General features: G+C 44.1%; 3 protein-coding genes across 6 annotated transcripts; all 3 read right to left on the reverse strand.

Annotated features, from left to right (window-relative positions):
- Nucleotides 1-402: 402 nt before the first annotated feature.
- On the reverse strand, nucleotides 403-6,386 carry LOC306799971 (serpin B6-like). Of its 2 annotated transcripts, XM_079301656.1 has the most exons (8): nucleotides 6,241-6,386; nucleotides 5,399-5,485; nucleotides 4,872-5,043; nucleotides 3,863-4,000; nucleotides 3,126-3,243; nucleotides 2,738-2,880; nucleotides 1,548-1,715; nucleotides 403-889 (listed from the first exon to the last, which is right to left on the reverse strand). In XM_079301656.1, the coding sequence occupies exons 3-8, from the start codon at nucleotides 5,037-5,039 to the stop codon at nucleotides 485-487; spliced, it is 1,140 nt and encodes a 379-aa protein (XP_079157782.1). In that variant the 5' UTR covers nucleotides 5,040-5,043; nucleotides 5,399-5,485; nucleotides 6,241-6,386; the 3' UTR covers nucleotides 403-484. The 2 variants fall into 2 exon arrangements, with proteins under 2 accessions (XP_079157782.1, XP_079157781.1); XM_079301655.1 differs by lacking the exon at nucleotides 6,241-6,386 and having other exon boundaries at nucleotides 5,399-5,543.
- A 1,002-nt stretch (nucleotides 6,387-7,388) lies between these two features.
- Nucleotides 7,389-13,815, reverse strand: LOC306799974 (leukocyte elastase inhibitor-like). The gene is made up of 7 exons (XM_079301665.1): nucleotides 13,641-13,815; nucleotides 12,285-12,462; nucleotides 11,277-11,414; nucleotides 10,540-10,657; nucleotides 10,154-10,296; nucleotides 8,511-8,678; nucleotides 7,389-7,858 (listed from the first exon to the last, which is right to left on the reverse strand). The coding sequence occupies exons 2-7, from the start codon at nucleotides 12,450-12,452 to the stop codon at nucleotides 7,451-7,453; spliced, it is 1,143 nt and encodes a 380-aa protein (XP_079157791.1). The 5' UTR covers nucleotides 12,453-12,462; nucleotides 13,641-13,815; the 3' UTR covers nucleotides 7,389-7,450.
- Nucleotides 13,816-13,949: 134 nt separating this feature from the next.
- On the reverse strand, nucleotides 13,950-20,677 carry LOC306799970 (serpin B6-like). 3 transcript variants are annotated; one of them, XM_079301652.1, is made up of 7 exons: nucleotides 20,568-20,677; nucleotides 19,208-19,385; nucleotides 18,201-18,338; nucleotides 17,464-17,581; nucleotides 17,076-17,218; nucleotides 15,887-16,054; nucleotides 13,950-15,228 (listed from the first exon to the last, which is right to left on the reverse strand). In XM_079301652.1, exons 2-7 carry the CDS (start codon nucleotides 19,373-19,375, stop codon nucleotides 14,824-14,826), a joined length of 1,140 nt encoding a protein of 379 aa, XP_079157778.1. In that variant the 5' UTR covers nucleotides 19,376-19,385; nucleotides 20,568-20,677; the 3' UTR covers nucleotides 13,950-14,823. The 3 variants fall into 3 exon arrangements, with proteins under 3 accessions (XP_079157778.1, XP_079157779.1, XP_079157780.1); XM_079301653.1 differs by lacking the exon at nucleotides 20,568-20,677 and adding an exon at nucleotides 19,760-19,786; XM_079301654.1 differs by lacking the exon at nucleotides 20,568-20,677 and adding an exon at nucleotides 19,735-19,784 and having other exon boundaries at nucleotides 19,208-19,379.
- Nucleotides 20,678-21,166: the final 489 nt, after the last annotated feature.

Here is a 21,166-nt window from a genome sequence, read left to right on the forward strand (position 1 = left end):
ACAAAGGATGCTCAGCAATACCTGGAACAGGCTGCCATTAACTCCTTTCAGTTCCAGGCAATGTATTCAGGCACTAAATGGATGAGACTGTAAGGTAAAAGGGGAGAGCAGCTACAAATCTACTCTAGTCTTGTCATAAGCAAAAGTAATTTCTCCTCTCCCATGGTCTACCACTGCCTGACTCTGCCTGTTGGACAACAGAAGTGAAGTCAAGCTCCAAGGAGGTGCCCCTGGAACAAGTGGGATGGTTCTTGTGTCAGCAAGAACCTGGAGATCTCTGCACCCAGGTGCAGGAGGGAATGGACATGGCAGGTGCTGTGTTTGTCTGAACAGCTCAGATATTCCTGCCAATCCCAAAATCAAGATGACACAAGAGGGTTCAGGCACAGCTGAAAGAGACAATTAGTGCAAAACGAGTCACCTTGTTTCAGAGAAATGTAAATTGATTGTGTGATGGCACCTTTGGTACTAAGATATCTGCTCCTTAGGGACAGCAAAATCTGCCACAGAACAAAATGCTGTGAGTTTTGTTGTGCCTGATGAAGAAGAGGAAGGGATGGTCAGCAGTGAAATCCGGAACTCTCGCAACAGCACAGCGATTCATGACCAGCCCAGTGGCAGCAGCTGCTTCAGTTCCTTCTTCATTGACTTCCACAAAGGACTTGTGAACCACTTCAGAGAGCACCAGCTCGTTCCCAGATGAGATTCCTGAGAAGTCTGCCTTCCCTTTAACAAATGCATCAGGCATCCCCATGTTTGTTAAAATAGGTTTAAGATTGTAATCTTCTTCCAGTTTAAATCTGGGTAAAGACACCCTCACGTTTCTAGAGTTCATAACTTCAGGTCTAATCCAATCCATCAGCTTCTCATATGTAAGTTCTCTTTCCAGCTGAAGAAAAATTCCAAATTTACTTAATTATAATGTGAATTAAATCAACATTTCATAGCCCACGTAGTGATTTCTTTGTGTTTCTTCACACATCACATATCATGCATCTTTCCCTTTCTGTGGTTTCGGCATGAAGACTGTGGGGCTTTGCTTTTCATTTTTATAGCAGAATTAAAGACTCAAGAAACTGTATTGATAAACTTATTTCCCAGAGTACCAAACAGCCCAAATTTGTATGCTACCCTCACCTCAAAAGACCTCCTGCCCTTTCCTGTGAGCCTCTTTCCAGGCAGTGAGCCACACACCACCTGCCAGCTGCTCAGCACACAACACCTGTAGGACAAGCCACAGGACTTCCAAAGAGCCCATCCAAAATCCCCCTCCACATTCCATCATCACCATACTGTGCCTTCACCACAACCATAGCTGACCTCTGTCCCTGAGCAGGGCCAGCTCTTCCTCCAGAGCCTCTGCCTAAAGGAGCAGCACTGCCATAGGGGGCAGGCACTTTGGGGACAGCCAGCAGAGGGACATTTCTGCTGGCCTTGAGCACCAGCGACACCATTGCTCTGCAACTGAACTGCACATCTCTGTGCAATATCAGACTTTCATCCCTGGAAGGATTCAGGCTGTCCTTGCACTCAGATCAACAACTTACTTTTTCCAAGCCTGTGGATCCATCCTGGATGGCATCAGGGAGCAGGATGATCATGCTCAGTTCATTACCCACATAGGGCAGCTCAAGGATTTTGGTATGGAAGTCCCCAATGTAGGTCATGTTAAAATTTGCCTCCTTGAACATCATCTGCACAGGTCTGGTTTCATTCTAGAAATCAAGAGATGTCAACAGTTACTGCTCAGCTACTCTGCTGCTCTCCAACTATGAACTAGGCAGCAAGCTACTCAGGGTCTTTTAGGATTTGACCAAGAAGAACTGATCACACACCACAGAGTGCAGCCCAATCACTCTCTTCTGGAAAGCAGGAGGTAAACATAATGCACAATATTCAACCAGAACACAAAAGGAGATTGATTATTCATCATCCCTATATCCTGTTGGTGTTGCATCTAGAAACCCAGTTTTAAGTTTATACAGCTTCATGAAACAGAAAATGGAATAATGCCTCTGGATACTCCTGCATGTTTTTCAGTACATTCCCACAGGGAGAGAGTAAGGTGTCAGGAACCCAGTCAGCCCAACAGTCACTAATTCCTGCTGCAGGTAGTCTGGGGTAGCAGAAATATTCCCTTATTTTAAAGTTCTATGAGGACTATCAAACATTCTTGGATTTATTTCACCATTGGGGGAATAGACAGTTCCAGACAGGCATGAGAGCTTCGATTTTCCAAAACTGTTGCTTCAAGCAGCTGAGCTAAGGAAGGCACATGACCAATTCTTTTTAAAGACTTCTGGAGGCCAACCCAGAGCTGCAGGGGATCCTGAGGGGCAGCCATGGCTGCCCATGCCAGGGGCCAAGTCTTCCCCAAGAGCACTGATCTCGTTCTAAAAACAAGACTGCACACAACACAGCTCTTCAAAAGAAATTTCTTTCCCATTTATTTTGTATTGGCTCAGGGGCAGAAATGCAGCAGGAAAGCAATGACTGAAGAAGACATAAATTCACAAGTTTTCACATCTTTTTGCTCTATAAAAGATTCTAGTAATTATGTGAAAGTTCAGAGAAACCCAGCAGAGAGGGTGTTCCTAGGACAGGAAGAGGGCATAAGGAATCTCATATAGCATACCCAAGGTAACACTGCTTGAGAAAAAGTAGATTCTTCTTAAAGGTGGTCATTTCAGACAATATCCACCTAACCAGGTATAGTCAGGGTTTTAGCACATCATACCTTATTAATGTGGAATGGCCTTTCTCTGGTATTCTGTTCCCTGAAAGGCTTTTCCCAGTTGCCTTTGAAATAGATGGCATTCACCAACACAAGTCTGGTCAGAGAATCCAGAATCCCCTCTGCCAACAGGTTCTGAATTTTTCCTTTAGGATACCAAGAATACACCCACATTAATTAATAGGTTGACATGGATCTAATTATATCTCATATTATCCAGTATATTATGCACTCTGTAATTAACACACAATAGAGAAGAGAATGATGTACCACACACAGCAACAGCTCGAAATTTCAGTGGTTTGAATTCACAGTGCTACATCCTGAAGTAGGTGTTTACCCAAACCATGGCTGCCATTTAACACAACTGGGCACTTGGCAAAGCACTCACCTTCAGTCCTCTCCTCCACCCAGCCATTGATTTGTTTCCTGGCATCCTCCCAAGCATGCAGGAAGTCCATCTGTTCTAGGCCAGCATGGTAGGACTTCTGACTCGACTCTATAAACGACTAACAGGGACAGTCACAACACATTTTCAGCAAGAGATTTTACTCTCATTCAGACACAGATGATCTTTACATTTCCCAAGGCAATCTGTCAGCTTAGCTTCCCCAGCTTCATATAGAGCCACTGAAGTTCTGGCTTACAAGTTCTTCCTAGGAATTATATCACATTTTTGAACTAGGAACTCATACTATTTTTATGGCTTAGGCACTCTACTACAAACTTCTACACTCCATTGACAATAATGTGGGGATTTTTTCTTGTTTTTATTTTGAGCTTCAGGGACACGACCTATGAATTTTTAAATTTTTTGGTAAGTCTTTTGCCAAGAGATACATCAACCATTTGTCCCACAGCAAAATATATGGAGGGATCACAGAACCCTCAAGTGACACTGATGAATTTTACCCTGCTTGGCAGGTCCAATTAGAATACAAATATAAATTATTTACACAAGATTCTCCACCAAGTTCAGACACCAGGCTGTGTCAGAAGCAATTGCATTCCTGACTGTCAGCACAGAAAATAGGGAAGGCAAACCCTAAACCCTGCCATTCACCTCCAGAGAAAAGTGGTAGCAAGTACATTATCCCATGAAATGCCACAAATTTAATGGCTACTTACTGCAAGAAACTCAAAAGTCTTTTCTCCATACAGTCGGTTCGCAGTTCTCAGGATGTATTTGGTGTTTGGATCATTAATTTCAGACAGAAGGGATTGATACCCATTGTGAGCATCCTGAACATTGTTCAGAGAAAGCACCTGCACAAAGACCAACATCCTCAGTGCTTGCAGAAATAATAAATTCAGGAGCAGCAGAGGCAGCAGTCCTGATTTTCCTTGCCTCAAGCCAAGCACTACTGGATCACAGAAAATTTCTGAGCTGGGAAGGGTCCTTTGGGACAATCTGCTACAAAGCCCTGCTCAAGCAGGGACATCTTCAGCTGGTAGCTCAGGACTGTGTCCAGATGGATTTTGAGTATCTCCAACTATGGCAACAACATTTATTTTTGAGAAACTTTTTTTAAAGGATTTAGAAACAAATTATGGGTTTATACTCCTCTCCCACTTTGTAGCGGAAGCAAACATCCAAACCATAATGACTGATTCTGCACTTAATATTGTCAGGTCCTACATAAAACACATGCCAAGAGATATGTGCTACCTGAGCAAATTTTTAAAGAGGAGGAAATCAAGTTTCAGATACTGGTGTGAAATGTAGACAGTGGAATTTTAAAAATAATTTTATGTGTCTCTCTTCATTTTCAGAAAAGGTATCATGTGATATTAAGCCCAAGGAAGGAAACACAATAATTTCTGTAGCCACCAATTAATCAATAAAAAAATTCCAGGCACCTCATGATTACATATTAAGGAAGATCGGCATCAAAAACTACAAAAAATCCCCCCCAAAACCAAACCCAGGAACATCTTTATTTGATAATGAACAAAACTCACACTAGAAAACAAAGAAAATGGGTTCTGTTCATACACACACCACAGGAAGAGCTCTGATCTCTCAAACCACAGTGGAAATTCCAGTTTAGTAAAAGTGCACATTACAGACTGTAAGATCCATCTCTTGCTCATATGATCCCATCAAATGCCATCCACTAACTTTATTTTAACCTACCTTTCGTATTTGGGCTTCAGTGCTACCTCTTGAGCCCAGCAAAACCATAGACAAAGCAGAAGAAATGCTAAATGGTGAAAAGAACACATTCTGACCACTTTTCTTCTCACACAGCTTTCTTAACAGGTCCAGTGCAAAAGTGGTGTTTGCTGCACAGAGGCTTTCCATGCTTCTGAGCCTGGCACATAAAACACAGAACAAGAATGGAGCTCATTTATTCAAATACACAACAGTCATTTCCAGGCAGCAAAGGTTGCAAAATGATCACCTCACTGGAGACTGATTTGGTGCCATAAGCACCTGAGATCCCATCCTACACATTCGAATTAATTCATCCATTTTGAGTCCGCTACTGGATTTCAATCCCATACCTACACAGTGTGTCATCATTTGAGGTGATTAGTCACTACAACAATTTTGATAAGAACTTCCTGAAACAAGTTTCTCTTGACTTCACACAGAAAACAATTTGCCTTTTTAGAGCAACCACAGCCAAAGTCAGACAGCAGAACAGTAGAACTTGAAACTCCTATCTTCTGTAAGTGAACACACCTTCAGTGGTACCTGCAGCTTGTGTCTGTGTGTGCACGCTGGGTTTGAACCTGCCAGCTGGGCTGGGAGAAGTCGACAAAAGGACCTTGGAAAAAAGGAAACAAACCGGCAAGAATGTTACCGTAAATGCAACAATGGATTAAAAAAAAAAAACAAAAAAAAAAAAAAAATCAAATACCAAAAATACCAAACAATCAAACAAACAAAAACCCCATAAAAAATACTTCCCAAAACCCCTAAAACCCCAGCCACACCAAGCAAATATCAGTCACAGCAGAAGAAGATATTTCTTCCCCACATTACCCATAACTTCACTTTTCACTCCAACTTCATGGCATTTATACAGTAAAAGAAAAAACAAAACAAAACAAAGCAAAACAAAACAAAATTCCTCGCATTATATCTGGAATTTGGAAGGATTTCTACTGGCAAATCCACGTTCAATTTCTTCAGACTCACAGACACGGCACCCCCACGCCTTCCACTCACACAGCAGCTTTCCCCACACTTCTTAAAGCAGAACTGTCGGGTTTGATGCTTCCTTTCCGACCCAAATACGGGGAGGAGTTTATACCAGAATTTGGGGATTTCCTGCACAGCCCTCCCACACAAATTCCAAGTATCACTGCCAGCTCTCTCCTGCAGACACGCAATCGGCACGGCAGCTCGCCAATGCTCTTTTATCAAGCTCTGTGCCAAGGAAAACACCCGCACCGCCCGTCCCAGCATCCAAACCAACAGCCCCGGGCGCGCTTTCACTTTCCTTTCCTTACGGCACCGTGCGAGCCCTGCACCCAAAGCCCTGCACAGCCCGCACCTCACGCTGCCCGACAAGCGCTGCGATTCCGGGAGCCCAGGAACAATCTCCGCCTTCGCTGCCGATGCCGCCCCGCGGCCGAAGGATGCCCCGAGGGCGGGCACAGGGCGGAGGCCGCCCCGCTCCCCTCCCGCAGCGCAGCCCCAGCGCGGCCGAGCCCTGCCCGGCCGGCGACACCCGCGGGACCGCGCCCGCCTGGCCCGGGGCAGCGACACCGCCCCCGGGGCTCTGCCACAAGGGTTTCTGACTCCCGCCTCACCCTGGACAGGACGCGTATCATTTAGGATTGAAGGAGGACAAAAACACCCGTGCAGCCATTACAATCCATTTATTAGTCCAGGAACAGCACCCACAGAACACATCCCAATACAAGGAAAGCAGCTGAGTCTTTGGTATGATACAGGTAAACTAAAGTGCCTAAGAAAATATTCATAGGATAAACAACAGTACCAAAAAAAAATTATATGTGTGTGTATATATATATATGTATATATACACATATATATAATCAAGGCTTCATCCTTCAAATATTGCATAGGCACCATGTGTCCTTCTGTTACATTCTCTGTTATAGGACCAGAACCAGGTCTCAGGGAATAAACCCAGGTGTCCTGGGCTCATGAAACAAAGGTACTCGCCTTGCAAATACCTCACAGGGACATCTGGTACTAATGTATACTTTGGTTCCCATTTTTCTCTAAGTGTTTCTTCAGGTATTATCCAAACACACACATCTACAAAGGATGCTCAGCAATACCTGGAACAGGCTGCCATTAACTCCTTTCAGTTCCAGGCAATGTATTCAGGCACTAAATGGATGAGACTGTAAGGTAAAAGGGGAGAGCAGCTACAAATGTGCTCCAGCCTTGTCACAAGCAAAAGTAACTCCTGCTCTCCCATGGGCTCTCACTGCCTGACTCTGCCTGCTGGACAACAGAAGTAAAGTCCAGCACCGAGGCAATGCTCCTGGAACAAGTTCTTGTGTCTGCAAGAACCTGGAGATCTCTGCACCCAGGTGCAGGAGGGAACGGACATGACAAGTGCTGTGTTTGTCTGAACAGCTCAGATATTCCTGCCAAGCCAAAGATCAAGACTACAGAAGAAGCTTCAGGCACAGCTGAAAGAGAATTAGTGTAAAATAAGTGACCTTGTTCTAGAAAAATGTAAATTTATTATGTGATGGAACCTTTGGTGCCAAGGTATCTACTCCTTAGGGACAGCAAAATCTGCCACAGAACAAAATGCTGCGAGTTTTGTTGTGCCTGATGAAGAAGAGGAAGGGATGGTCAGCAGTGAATTCTGCTGTGGCCATTATTCCAGAACAGCCACACAATAGCACAGCTGTGGCAGCAGCTGCTTCAGTGCCTTCTTCATTGACTTCCACAAAGGACTTGTGAACCACTTCAGAGAGCACCAGCTCCTTGCCAGATGACATTCCTGAAAAATCTGCCTTGCTCAATTCAAATGCATCAGGCATCCCCATGCTGCTCAGAACAGGTTTAAGATTGTAATCTTCTTCCACTTTAAATCTGGGTAAAGACACCATCACCAATGTAGACTTCATATTTTCTGGACTGATACAACCCATCAGCTTCTCATATGTAAGTTCTCTTTCCAGCTGAAGGAAAATTCCAAATTTACTTAATTACAATGAGAATTGAATCAATATTACATAACCCAAGTAGTGATTTCTGAGTGTTTCTTCACTCTGGATATAACATGCATCTTTTTTTTACCCTGGGTCTAGCACGAAGACTGTAGGGGTTTCATTTCCATAGGGAAACAAAAGACTCAAGAGACTTTATTAATAAACTCCTTGCCCAGAGTGTCAAAGAGCCCAAATTTGTATGCTACCCTCACCACGAAAGACATCCTGCCCTTTCCTGTGAGCCTCTTTCCAGGCAGTGAGCCACACACCACCTGCCAGCTGCTCAGCACACAACACCTATAGGACAAGCCATAGGACTTCCAAAGAGCCCACCCAAAATCCCCCTCCACATTCCATCATCACCATACTGTGCCTTCACCACAACCATAGCTGACCTCTGCCCCTGAGCAGGGCCAGCTCTTCCTCCAGAGCCTCTGCCTAAAGGAGCAGCACTGCCATAGGGGGCAGGCACTTTGGGGACAGCCAGCAGAGGGACATTTCTGCTGGCCTTGAGCACCAGTGACACCATTGCTCTGCAACTGAACTGCACATCTCTGTGCAATATCAGACTTTCTTCCCTGGAAGGATTCAGGCTGTCCTTGCACTCAGATCAACAACTTACTTTTTCCAAGCCTGTGGATCCATCCTGGATGGCATCAGGGAGCAGGATGATCATGCTCAGTTCATTACCCACATAGGGCAGCTCAAGGATTTTGGTATGGAAGTCCCCAATATAGGCCATGTTAAAATTTGCCTCCTTGAACATCATCTGCACAGGTCTGGTTTCATTCTAGAAATCAAGAGATGTCAACAGTTACTGCTGAGTTATTCTGCTGCTCTCAAACTACAAAGCAGGCTGCCAGTTACTCAAGGCCTTTTAGGATATGACCAAAGAGAACTGATCACACACCACAGAGTTCAGCCCCACTGATCCCTTGAGAGGCCACCTAGAACAGAGGCTAAACAGTGTTAGATGATAAAGGTAGATATTTATTTTTAGGCCTTCAAAGGGTACACCTTGGGCATTGCAGGAGTCTCACAGAAACTACACCCAAGATGGATGGGCAGCTGTCACAGGTTTTTCAGCCAGATGCAAGTTTGGTCTATTTGCATATCAGAGGTTAATTGTCCAAATACAGTTTCAGGCAATGGAGTGCCATGGTTACATTTTTTCCTCTCTATTTCACTTTTGTTTACATTTTCTGAGGCCTGAGAAGATGAGGTGTCCTTTGGTTTCAGGCTTAGAGAGAAACTGTTTTGTCTCAAAAAAAGGGAGAACACTAGCTGACAGTTTATGGAGTTTTAGAGTCATCAACTAAGCAGCAATGATTTGAAAAATATAAAGGCTAAAACTTAAGGCATCACCACCACTGCCTTTTGCAAAGCCTGAGATATAAACTAGCCACGAGCAGCAGTAGCACACAATATTCCACCACAACTCAAAAGGAGTTCAGCCCAATATTGGTGTTGCATCATGAAACCTGGTTCTAAGCTTCCACAGCTGCAGGGAAGCAGGGAATAGAAAATGGAATACTGCCTCTGGATACTCCTGCCAGGTCTTTCAACACATTCCCACAGGGAAAGAGCAAAGTGTCAGGAAACGAGTCACTCCAGCAGCCTCTGAATGCTGCTGCAGGTAGTCTGGGGTAGCAGAAACATTCCCTTATTTTAAAGTTCTATGAGGACTATCAAACATTCTTGGATTTATTTCACCATTGGGGGAATAGACAGTTCCAGACAGGCATGAGAGCTTCGATTTTCCAAAACTGTTGCTTCAAGCAGCTGAGCTAAGGAAGGCACATGACCAATTCTTTTTAAAGACTTCTGGAGGCCAACCCAGAGCTGCAGGGGATCCTGAGGGGCAGCCATGGCTGCCCATACCAGGGGCCAAGTCTTCCCCAGGAGCACTGATCTACTTCTGAAAACAAGACTGCACAGAACACAGCTCTTCAAAAGAAATTTCTTTCCCATTTATTTGGTATTGGCTCAGGGGCAGAAATGCAGCAGGAAAGCAATGACTGAAGAAGACGTAAATTTACAAGATTTATCAACTGTCTTTGTGCTATACGAAAGTTTGTAGTAATTATGTGAAGGTTCTGAGCAACTCAGGAAAGAGTGTGTTCCTAGGGAAGGGAGAGGACATAAAGAATATCATATAGCATACCCAAGGTAACCCTCCCTGAAACATTAAATTTCTTCTTGAAGGTGGCCATTTCAGACAATATCCACCTAACAGTGTATTGTCAGGGTTTTAGCACATCATACCTTATTAATTTGGAATGGCTTTTTTGTGGTATTCTGTTTCCAGAATGGGTCCTTCCAGTTGCCTTTGAAATAGCTGGCATTCACCAACACAAGTCTGGTCAGAGAATTCAGAGTTCCCTCTGCCAACAGGTTCTGAATCTTACCTTTAGGATACAAAGAATACACCCACACTAATTAATAGGTTGACATGGATCGAATTATATTTAATACCATTCAAAAGAGTATCTATTCTGCATATAATACACAATAGAGAAGAGAATTATGTACCACACAGCAACAGCTCGAAATTTCAGTGGTTTGAATTCACAGTCCTACATCCTGAAGCAGGTGTCTACCCAAACCATGGCTGCCATTTAACACAACTGGGCACTTGGCAAAGCACTCACCTTCAGTCCTCTCCTCCACCCAGCCATTGATTTGTTTCCTGGCATCCTCCCAAGCATGCAGGAAGTCCATCTGTTCTAGGCCAGCATGGTAGGACTTCTGACTCGACTCTATAAATGACTAACAGGGACAGTCACAACACATTTTCAGCAAGAGATTTTACTCTCATTCAGACACAGATGATCTTTACATTTCCCAAGGCAATCTGTCAGCTTAGCTTCCCCAGCTTCATATAGAGCCACTGAAGTTCTGGCTTACAAGTTCTTCCTAGGAATTATATCACATCTTTGAACTAGCAACTCATACTATTTTTATGGCTTAGGCACTCTACTACAAACTTCTACACTCCATTGACAATAATGTGGGGATTTTTTCTTGTTTTTATTTTGAGCTTCAGGGACACGACCTATGAATTTTTAAATTTTTTGGTAAGTCTTTTGCCAAGAGATACATAAACCATTTGTTCCACAGCAAAATATATGGAGGGATGAGAGAACCCTCAAGTGACACTGATGAATTTTACCTTGCTTGGCAGGTCCAATTAGAATACAAATATAAATTATTTACACAAGATTCTCCACCAAGTTCAGACACCAGGCTGTGTCAGAAGCAATTGCATTCCTGACTGTCAGCACAGAAAATCGGGAAGGCAAACCCTAAACCCTGCCATTCACCTCCAGAGAAAAGTGGTAGCAAGTACATTATCCCATGAAATGCCACAAATTTAATGGCTACTTACTGCAAGAAACTCAAAAGTCTTTTCTCCATAGAGTCGGTTCACAGTTCTCAGGATATATTTGGTGTTTGGATCATTAATTTCAGACAGAAGGGATTGATACCCATTGTGAGCATCCTGAGCATTGTTCAGAGAAAGCACCTGCACAAAGACCAACATCCTCAGTGCTTGCAGAAATAATAAATTCAGGAGCAGCAGAGGCAGCAGTCCTGATTTTCCTTGCCTCAAGCCAAGCACTACTGGATCACAGAAAATTTCTGAGCTGGGAAGGGTCCTTTGGGACAATCTGCTACAAAGCCCTGCTCAAGCAGGGACATCTTCAGCTGGTAGCTCAGGACTGTGTCCAGATGGATTTTGAGTATCTCCAACTATGGCAACAACATTTATTTTTGAGAAACTTTTTTTAAAGGATTTAGAAACAAATTATGGGTGTATACTCCTCTCCCACTTTGCAGCGGAAGCAAACATCCAAACCATAATGACTGATTCTGCACTTAATATTGTCAGGTCCTACATAAAACACATGCCAAGAGATATGTGCTACCTGAGCAAATTTTTAAAGAGGAGGAAATCAAGTTTCAGATACTGGTGTGAAATGTAGACAGTGGAATTTTAAAAATAATTTTATGTGTCTCTCTTCATTTTCAGAAAAGGTATCATGTGATATTAAGCCCAAGGAAGGAAACACAATAATTTCTGTAGCCACCAATTAATCAATAAAAAAATTCCAGGCACCTCATGATTACATATTAAGGAAGATCGGCATCAAAAACTACAAAAAATCCCCCCAAAACCAAACCCAGGAACATCTTTATTTGATAATGAACAAAACTCACACTAGAAAACAAAGAAAATGGGTTCTGTTCATACACACACCACAGGAAGAGCTCTGATGTCTCAAACCACAGTAGAAATTCCAGTTTAGTAAAAGTGCACGTTACAGACTGTAAGATCCATCTCTTGCTCATATGATCCCATCAAATGCCATCCACTAACTTTATTTTAACCTACCTTTCGTATTTGGGCTTCAGTGCTACCTCTTGAGCCCTGCAAAACCATAGACAAAGCAGAAGAAATGCTAAATGGTGAAAAGAACACATTCTGACCACTTTTCTTCTCACACAGCTTTCTTAACAGGTCCAGTGCAAAAGTGGTGTTTGCTGCACAGAGGCTTTCCATGCTTCTGAGCCTGGCACATAAAACACAGAACAAGAATGGAGCTCATTTATTCAAATACACAACAATCATTTCCAGGCAGCAAAGGTTGCAAAATGATCACCTCACTGGAGACTGATTTGGTGCCATAAGCACCTGAGATCCCATCCTACACATTCGAATTAATTCATCCATTTTGAGTCCGCTACTGGATTTCAATCCCATACCTACACAGTGTGTCATCATTTGAGGTGATTAGTCACTACAACAATTTTGGTAAGAACTTCCTGAAACAAGTTTCTCTTGACTTCACACAGAAAACAATTTGCCTTTTTAGAGCAACCACAGCCAAAGTCAGACAGCAGAACAGTAGAACTTGAAACTCCTATCTTCTGTAAGTGAACACACCTTCAGTGGTACCTGCAGCTTGTGTCTGTGTGTGCACGGTGGGTTTGAACCTGCCAGCTGGGCTGGGAGAAGTCGACAAAAGGACCTTGGAAAAAAGGAAACAAACCGGCAAGAATGTTACCGTAAATGCAACAATGGCTAACAAAAAAAAAAAAACAAAACAAAAAAAAAATCAAATACCAAAAATACCAAACAATCAAACAAACAAAAACCCCATAAAAAATACTTCCCAAAACCCCTAAAACCCCAGCCACACCAAGCAAATATCAGTCATAGCAGAAGAAGATATTTCTTCCCCACATTACCCATAACTTCACTTTTCACTCCAACTTCATGGCATTTATACAGTAAAAGAAAAAGCAAAACAAAACAAAATTCCTCGCATTATATCTGGAATTTGGAAGGATTTCTACTGGCAAATCCACGTTCAATTTCTTCAGACTCACAGACACGGCACCCCCACGCCTTCCACTCACACAGCAGCTTTCCCCACACTTCTTAAAGCAGAACTGTCGGGTTTGATGCTTCCTTTCCGACCCAAATACGGGGAGGAGTTTATACCAGAATTTGGGGATTTCCTGCACAGCCCTCCCACACAAATTCCAAGTATCACTGCCAGCTCTCTCCTGCAGACACGCAATCGGCACGGCAGCTCGCCAATGCTCTTTTATCAAGCTCTGTGCCAAGGAAAACACCCGCACCGCCCGTCCCAGCATCCAAACCAACAGCCCCGGGCGCGCTTTCACTTTCCTTTCCTTACGGCACCGTGCGAGCCCTGCACCCAAAGCCCTGCACAGCCCGCACCTCACGCTGCCCGACAAGCGCTGCGATTCCGGGAGCCCAGGAACAATCTCCGCCTTCGCTGCCGATGCCGCCCCGCGGCCGAAGGATGCCCCGAGGGCGGGCACAGGGCGGAGGCCGCCCCGCTCCCCTCCCGCAGCGCAGCCCCAGCGCGGCCGAGCCCTGCCCGGCCGGCGACACCCGCGGGACCGCGCCCGCCTGGCCCGGGGCAGCGACACCGCCCCCGGGGCTCTGCCACAAGGGTTTCTGACTCCCGCCTCACCCTGGACAGGACGCGTATCATTTAGGATTGAAGGAGGACAAAAACACCCGTGCAGCCATTACAATCCATTTATTAGTCCAGGAACAGCACCCACAGAACACATCCCAATACAAGGAAAGCAGCTGAGTCTTTGGTATGATACAGGTAAACTAAAGTGTCTAAGAAAATATTCATAGGATAAACAACAGCAGCAAAAAATATTATATAAATAATCAAGGCTTCATCCTTCAAATATTGCATAGGCACCATGTGTCCTTCTGTTACATTCTCTGTTATAGGACCAGAACCAGGTGACAGGGAATAAACCCAGGTGTCCTGGGCTCATGAAACAAAGGAACTCGCCTTACAAATACCTCACAGGGACATCTGGTACTAATGTATACTTTGGTTCCCATTTTTCTCTAAGTGTTTCTTCAGGTATTATCCAAACACACACATCTACAAAAGATGCTCAGCAATACCTGGAACAGGCTGCCATTAACTCCTTTCAGTTCCAGGCAATGTATTCAGGCACTAAATGGATGAGACTGTAAGGTAAAAGGGGAGAGCAGCTACAAATGTGCTCCAGCCTTGTCACAAGCAAAAGTAACTCCTGCTCTCCCATGGGCTCTCACTGCCTGACTCTGCCTGCTGGACAACAGAAGTGAAGTCAAGCTCCAAGGAGGTGCCCCTGGAACAAGTGGGATGGTTCCTGTGTCAGCAAGAACCTGGAGATCTCTGCACCCAGGTGCAGGAGGGAATGGACATGACAGGTGCTGTGTTTGTCTGAACAGCTCAGATGTTCCTGCCAATCCCAAAATCAAGATGACACAAGAGGGTTCAGGCACAGCTGAAAGAGACAATTAGTGCAAAACGAGTCACCTTGTTTCAGAGAAATGTAAATTGATTGTGTGATGGCACCTTTGGTACTAAGATATCTGCTCCTTAGGGACAGCAAAATCTGCCACAGAACAAAATGCTGTGAGTTTTGTTGTGCCTGATGAAGAAGAGGAAGGGATGGTCAGCAGTGAAATCCGGAACTCTCGCAACAGCACAGCGATTCATGACCAGCCCAGTGGCAGCAGCTGCTTCAGTTCCTTCTTCATTGACTTCCACAAAGGACTTGTGAACCACTTCAGAGAGTACCAGCTCGTTCCCAGATGAGATTCCTGAGAAGTCTGCCTTCCCTTTAACAAATGCATCAGGCATCCCCATGTTTGTTAAAATAGGTTTAAGATTGTAATCTTCTTCCAGTTTAAATCTGGGTAAAGACACCCTCACGTTTCTAGAGTTCATAACTTCAGGTCTAATCCAATCCATCAGCTTCTCATATGTAAGTTCTCTTTCCAGCTGAAGAAAAATTCCAAATTTACTTAATTATAATGTGAATTAAATCAACATTTCATAGCCCACGTAGTGATTTCTTTGTGTTTCTTCACACAACACATATCATGCATCTTTCCCTTTCTGTGGTTTCGGCATGAAGACTGTGGGGCTTTGCTTTTCATTTTTATAGCAGAATTAAAGACTGAAGAAACTGTATTGATAAACTCCTTGCCCAGAGGGCCAAAGAGCCCAAACCTGTATGCTACCCTCACCTCAAAAGACCTCCTGCCCTTTCCTGTGAGCCTCTTTCCAGGCAGTGAGCCACACACCACCTGCCAGCTGCTCAGCACACAACACCTATAGGACAAGCCATAGGACTTCCAAAGAGCCCACCCAAAATCCCCCTCCACATTCCATCATCACCATACTGTGCCTTCACCACAACCATAGCTGACCTCTGTCCCTGAGCAGGGCCAGCTCTTCCTCCAGAGCCTCTGCCTAAAGGAGCAGCACTGCCATAGGGGGCAGGCACTTTGGGGACAGCCAGCAGAGGGACATTTCTGCTGGCCTTGAGCACCAGCGACACCATTGCTCTGCAACTGAACTGCACATCTCTGTGCAATATCAGACTTTCTTCCCTGGAAGGATTCAGGCTGTCCTTGCACTCAGATCAACAACTTACTCTTTCCAAGCCTGTGGATCCATCCTGGATGGCATCAGGGAGCAGGATGATCATGCTCAGTTCATTACCCACATAGGGCAGCTCAAGGATTTTGGTCTGGAAGTCCCCAATGTAGGTCATGTTAAAATTTGCCTCCTTGAACATCATCTGCACAGGTCTGGTTTCATTCTAGAAATCAAGAGATGTCAACAGTTACTGCTGAGTTATTCTGCTGCTCTCAAACTATGAACTAGGCAGCAAGTTACTCAGGGCCTTTTAGGATTTGACCAAGAAGAACTGATCACACACCACAGAGTGCAGCCAAATTACTCTCTTCTGGAAATCAGGAGGTAAACATAATGCACAATATTCAACCAGAACACAAAAGGAGATTGATTATTCATCATCCCTATATCCTGTTGGTGTTGCATCTAGAAACCCAGTTTTAAGTTTATACAGCTTCATGAAACAGAAAATGGAATAATGCCTCTGGATACTCCTGCATGTTTTTCAGTACATTCCCACAGGGAGAGAGTAAGCTGTCAGGAACCCAGTCAGCCCAACAGTCACTAATTCCTCTGCAGGTAGTCTGGGGTAGCAGAAATATTCCCTTATTTTAAAGTTCTATGAGGACTATCAAACATTCTTGGATTTATTTCACCATTGGGGGAATAGACAGTTCCAGACAGGCATGAGAGCTTCGATTTTCCAAAACTGTTGCTTCAAGCAGCTGAGTTAAGGAAGGCACATGACCAATTCTTTTTAAAGACTTCTGGAGGCCAACCCAGAGCTGCAGGGGATCCTGAGGGGCAGCCATGGCTGCCCATACCAGGGGCCAAGTCTTCCCCAAGAGCACTGATCTCCTTCTAAAAACAAGACTGCACAGAACACAGCTCTTCAAAAGAAATTTCTTTCCCATTTATTTTATATTGGCTCAGGGGCAGAAATGCAGCAGGAAAGCAATGACTGAAGAAGACGTAAATTCACAAGTTTTCACATCTTTTTGCTCTATAAAAGATTCTAGTAATTATGTGAAAGTTCAGAGAAACCCAGCAGAGAGGGTGTTCCTAGGATAGGAAGAGGGCATAAGGAATCTCATATAGCAAACCCATGGTAACACTGCTTGAGAAAAAGTAGATTCTTCTTAAAGGTGGTCATTTCAGACAATATCCACCTAACCAGGTATAGTCAGGGGTTTAGCACATCATACCTTATTAATGTGGAATGGCCTTTCTCTGGTATTCTGTTCCCTGAAAGGCTTTTCCCAGTTGCCTTTGAAATAGATGGCATTCACCAACACAAGTCTGGTCAGAGAATCCAGAATCCCCTCTGCCAACAGGTTCTGAATTTTTCCTTTAGGATACCAAGAATACACCCACATTAATTAATAGGTTGACATGGATCGAATTATATCTCATATTATCCAGTATATTATGCACTCTGTAATTAACACACAATAGAGAAGAGAATGATGTACCACACACAGCAACAGCTTGAAATTTCAGTGGTTTGAATTCACAGTGCTACATCCTGAAGTAGGTGTCTACCCAAACCATGGCTGCCATTTAACACAACTGGGCACTTGGCAAAGCACTCACCTTCAGTCCTCTCCTCCACCCAGCCATTGATTTGTTTCCTGGCATCCTCCCAAGCATGCAGGAAGTCCATCTGTTCTAGGCCAGCATGGTAGGACTTCTGACTCGACTCTATAAATGACTAACAGGGACAGTCACAACACATTTTCAGCAAGAGATTTTACTCTCATTCAGACACAGATGATCTTTACATTTCCCAAGGCAATCTGTCAGCTTAGCTTCCCCAGCTTCATATAGAGCCACTGAAGTTCTGGCTTACAAGTTCTTCCTAGGAATTATATCACATTTTTGAACTAGGAACTCATACTATTTTTATGGCTTAGGCACTCTACTACAAACTTCTACACTCCATTGACAATAATGTGGGGATTTTTTCTTGTTTTTATTTTGAGCTTCAGGGACACGACCTATGAATTTTTAAATTTTTTTGTAAGTCTTTTGCCAAGAGATACATAAACCATTTGTCCCACAGCAAAATATATGGAGGGATGAGAGAACCCTCAAGTGACACTGATGAATTTTACCCTGCTTGGCAGGTCCAATTAGAATACAAATATAAATTATTTACACAAGATTCTCCACCAAGTTCAGACACCAGGCTGTGTCAGAAGCAATTGCATTCCTGACTGTCAGCACAGAAAATCGGGAAGGCAAACCCTAAACCCTGCCATTCACCTCCAGAGAAAAGTGGTAGCAAGTACATTATCCCATGAAATGCCACAAATTTAATGGCTACTTACTGCAAGAAACTCAAAAGTCTTTTCTCCATAGAGTCGGTTCGCAGTTCTCAGGATGTATTTGGTGTTTGGATCATTAATTTCAGACAGAAGGGATTGATACCCATTGTGAGCATCCTGAGCATTGTTCAGAGAAAGCACCTGCACAAAGACCAACATCCTCAGTGCTTGCAGAAATAATAAATTCAGGAGCAGCAGAGGCAGCAGTCCTGATTTTCCTTGCCTCAAGCCAAGCACTACTGGATCACAGAAAATTTCTGAGCTGGGAAGGGTCCTTTGGGACAATCTGCTACAAAGCCCTGCTCAAGCAGGGACATCTTCAGCTGGTAGCTCAGGACTGTGTCCAGATGGATTTTGAGTATCTCCAACTATGGCAACAACATTTATTTTGAGAAACTTTTTTTAAAGGATTTAGAAACAAATTATGGGTGTATACTCCTCTCCCACTTTGCAGCGGAAGCAAACATCCAAACCATAATGACTGATTCTGCACTTAATATTGTCAGGTCCTACATAAAACACATGCCAAGAGATATGTGCTACCTGAGCAAATTTTTAAAGAGGAGGAAATCAAGTTTCAGATACTGGTGTGAAATGTAGACAGTGGAATTTTAAAAATAATTTTATGTGTCTCTCTTCATTTTCAGAAAAGGTATCATGTGATATTAAGCCCAAGGAAGGAAACACAATAATTTCTGTAGCCACCAATTAATCAATAAAAAAATTCCAGGCACCTCATGATTACATATTAAGGAAGATCGGCATCAAAAACTACAAAAAATCCCCCCAAAACCAAACCCAGGAACATCTTTATTTGATAATGAACAAAACTCACACTAGAAAACAAAGAAAATGGGTTCTGTTCATACACACACCACAGGAAGAGCTCTGATCTCTCAAACCACAGTGGAAATTCCAGTTTAGTAAAAGTGCACGTTACAGACTGTAAGATCCATCTCTTGCTCATATGATCCCATCAAATGCCATCCACTAACTTTATTTTAACCTACCTTTCGTATTTGGGCTTCAGTGCTACCTCTTGAGCCCAGCAAAACCATAGACAAAGCAGAAGAAATGCTAAATGGTGAAAAGAACACATTCTGACCACTTTTCTTCTCACACAGCTTTCTTAACAGGTCCAGTGCAAAAGTGGTGTTTGCTGCACAGAGGCTTTCCATGCTTCTGAGCCTGGCACATAAAACACAGAACAAGAATGGAACTCATTTATTCAAATACACAACAGTCATTTCCAGGCAGCAAAGGTTGCAAAATGATCACCTCACTGGAGACTGATTTGGTGCCATAAGCACCTGAGATCCCATCCTACACATTCGAATTAATTCATCCATTTTGAGTCCACTACTGGATTTCAATCCCATACCTACACAGTGTGCCATCATTTGAGGTGATTAGTCACTACAACAATTTTGATAAGAACTTCCTGAAACAAGTTTCTCTTGACTTCACACAGAAAACAATTTGCCTTTTTAGAGCAACCACAGCCAAAGTCAGACAGCAGAACAGTAGAACTTGAAACTCCTATCTTCTGTAAGTGAACACACCTTCAGTGGTACCTGCAGCTTGTGTCTGTGTGCACGCTGGGTTTGAACCTGCCAGCTGGGCTGGGAGAAGTCGACAAAAGGACCTTGGAAAAAAGGAAACAAACCGGCAAGAATGTTACCATAAATGCAACAATGGCTTACCAAAAAAAAAAAACAAAACAAAAAAAAAATCAAATACCAAACAATCAAACAAACAAAAACCCCATAAAAAATACTTCCCAAAACCCCTAAAACCCCAGCCACACCAAGCAAATATCAGTCACAGCAGAAGAAGATATTTCTTCCCCACATTACCCATAACTTCACTTTTCACTCCAACTTCATGGCATTTATACAGTAAAAGAAAAAACAAAACAAAACAAAGCAAAACAAAACAAAATTCCTCGCATTATATCTGGAATTTGGAAGGATTTCTACTGGCAAATCCACGTTCAATTTCTTCAGACTCACAGACACGGCACCCCCACGCCTTCCACTCACACAGCAGCTTTCCCCACACTTCTTAAAGCAGAACTGGCGGGTTTGATGCTTCCTTTCCGACCCAAATACGGGGAGGAGTTTATACCAGAATTTGGGGATTTCCTGCACAGCCCTCCCACACAAATTCCAAGTATCACTGCCAGCGCTCTCCTGCAGACACGCAATCGGCACGGCAGCTCGCCAATGCTCTTTTATCAAGCTCTGTGCCAAGGAAAACACCCGCACCGCCCGTCCCAGCATCCAAACCAACAGCCCCGGGCGCGCTTTCACTTTCCTTTCCTTACGGCACCGTGCGAGCCCTGCACCCAAAGCCCTGCACAGCCCGCACCTCACGCTGCCCGACAAGCGCTGCGATTCCGGGAGCCCAGGAACAATCTCCGCCTTCGCTGCCGATGCCGCCCCGCGGCCGAAGGATGCCCCGAGGGCGGGCACAGGGCGGAGGCCGCCCCGCTCCCCTCCCGCAGCGCAGCCCCAGCGCGGCCGAGCCCTGCCCGGCCGGCGACACCCGCGGGACCGCGCCCCGCCTGGCCCGGGGCAGCGACACCGCCCCCGGGGCTCTGCCACAAGGGTTTCTGACTCCCGCCTCACCCTGGACAGGACGCGTATCATTTAGGATTGAAGGAGGACAAAAACACCCGTGCAGCCATTACAATCCATTTATTAGTCCAGGAACAGCACCCACAGAACACATCCCAATACAAGGAAAGCAGCTGAGTCTTTGGTATGATACAGGTAAACTAAAGTGCCTAAGAAAATATTCATAGGATAAACAACAGTACCAAAAAAAAATTATATATGTGTGTATATATATATATATGTATATATACACATATATATAATCAAGGCTTCATCCTTCAAATATTGCATAGGCACCATGTGTCCTTCTGTTACATTCTCTGTTATAGGACCAGAACCAGGTCTCAGGGA

This window comes from Erithacus rubecula, assembly GCF_903797595.1.
Source record: "Erithacus rubecula genome assembly, chromosome: 3".
NCBI lineage: Eukaryota > Metazoa > Chordata > Aves > Passeriformes > Muscicapidae > Erithacus > Erithacus rubecula.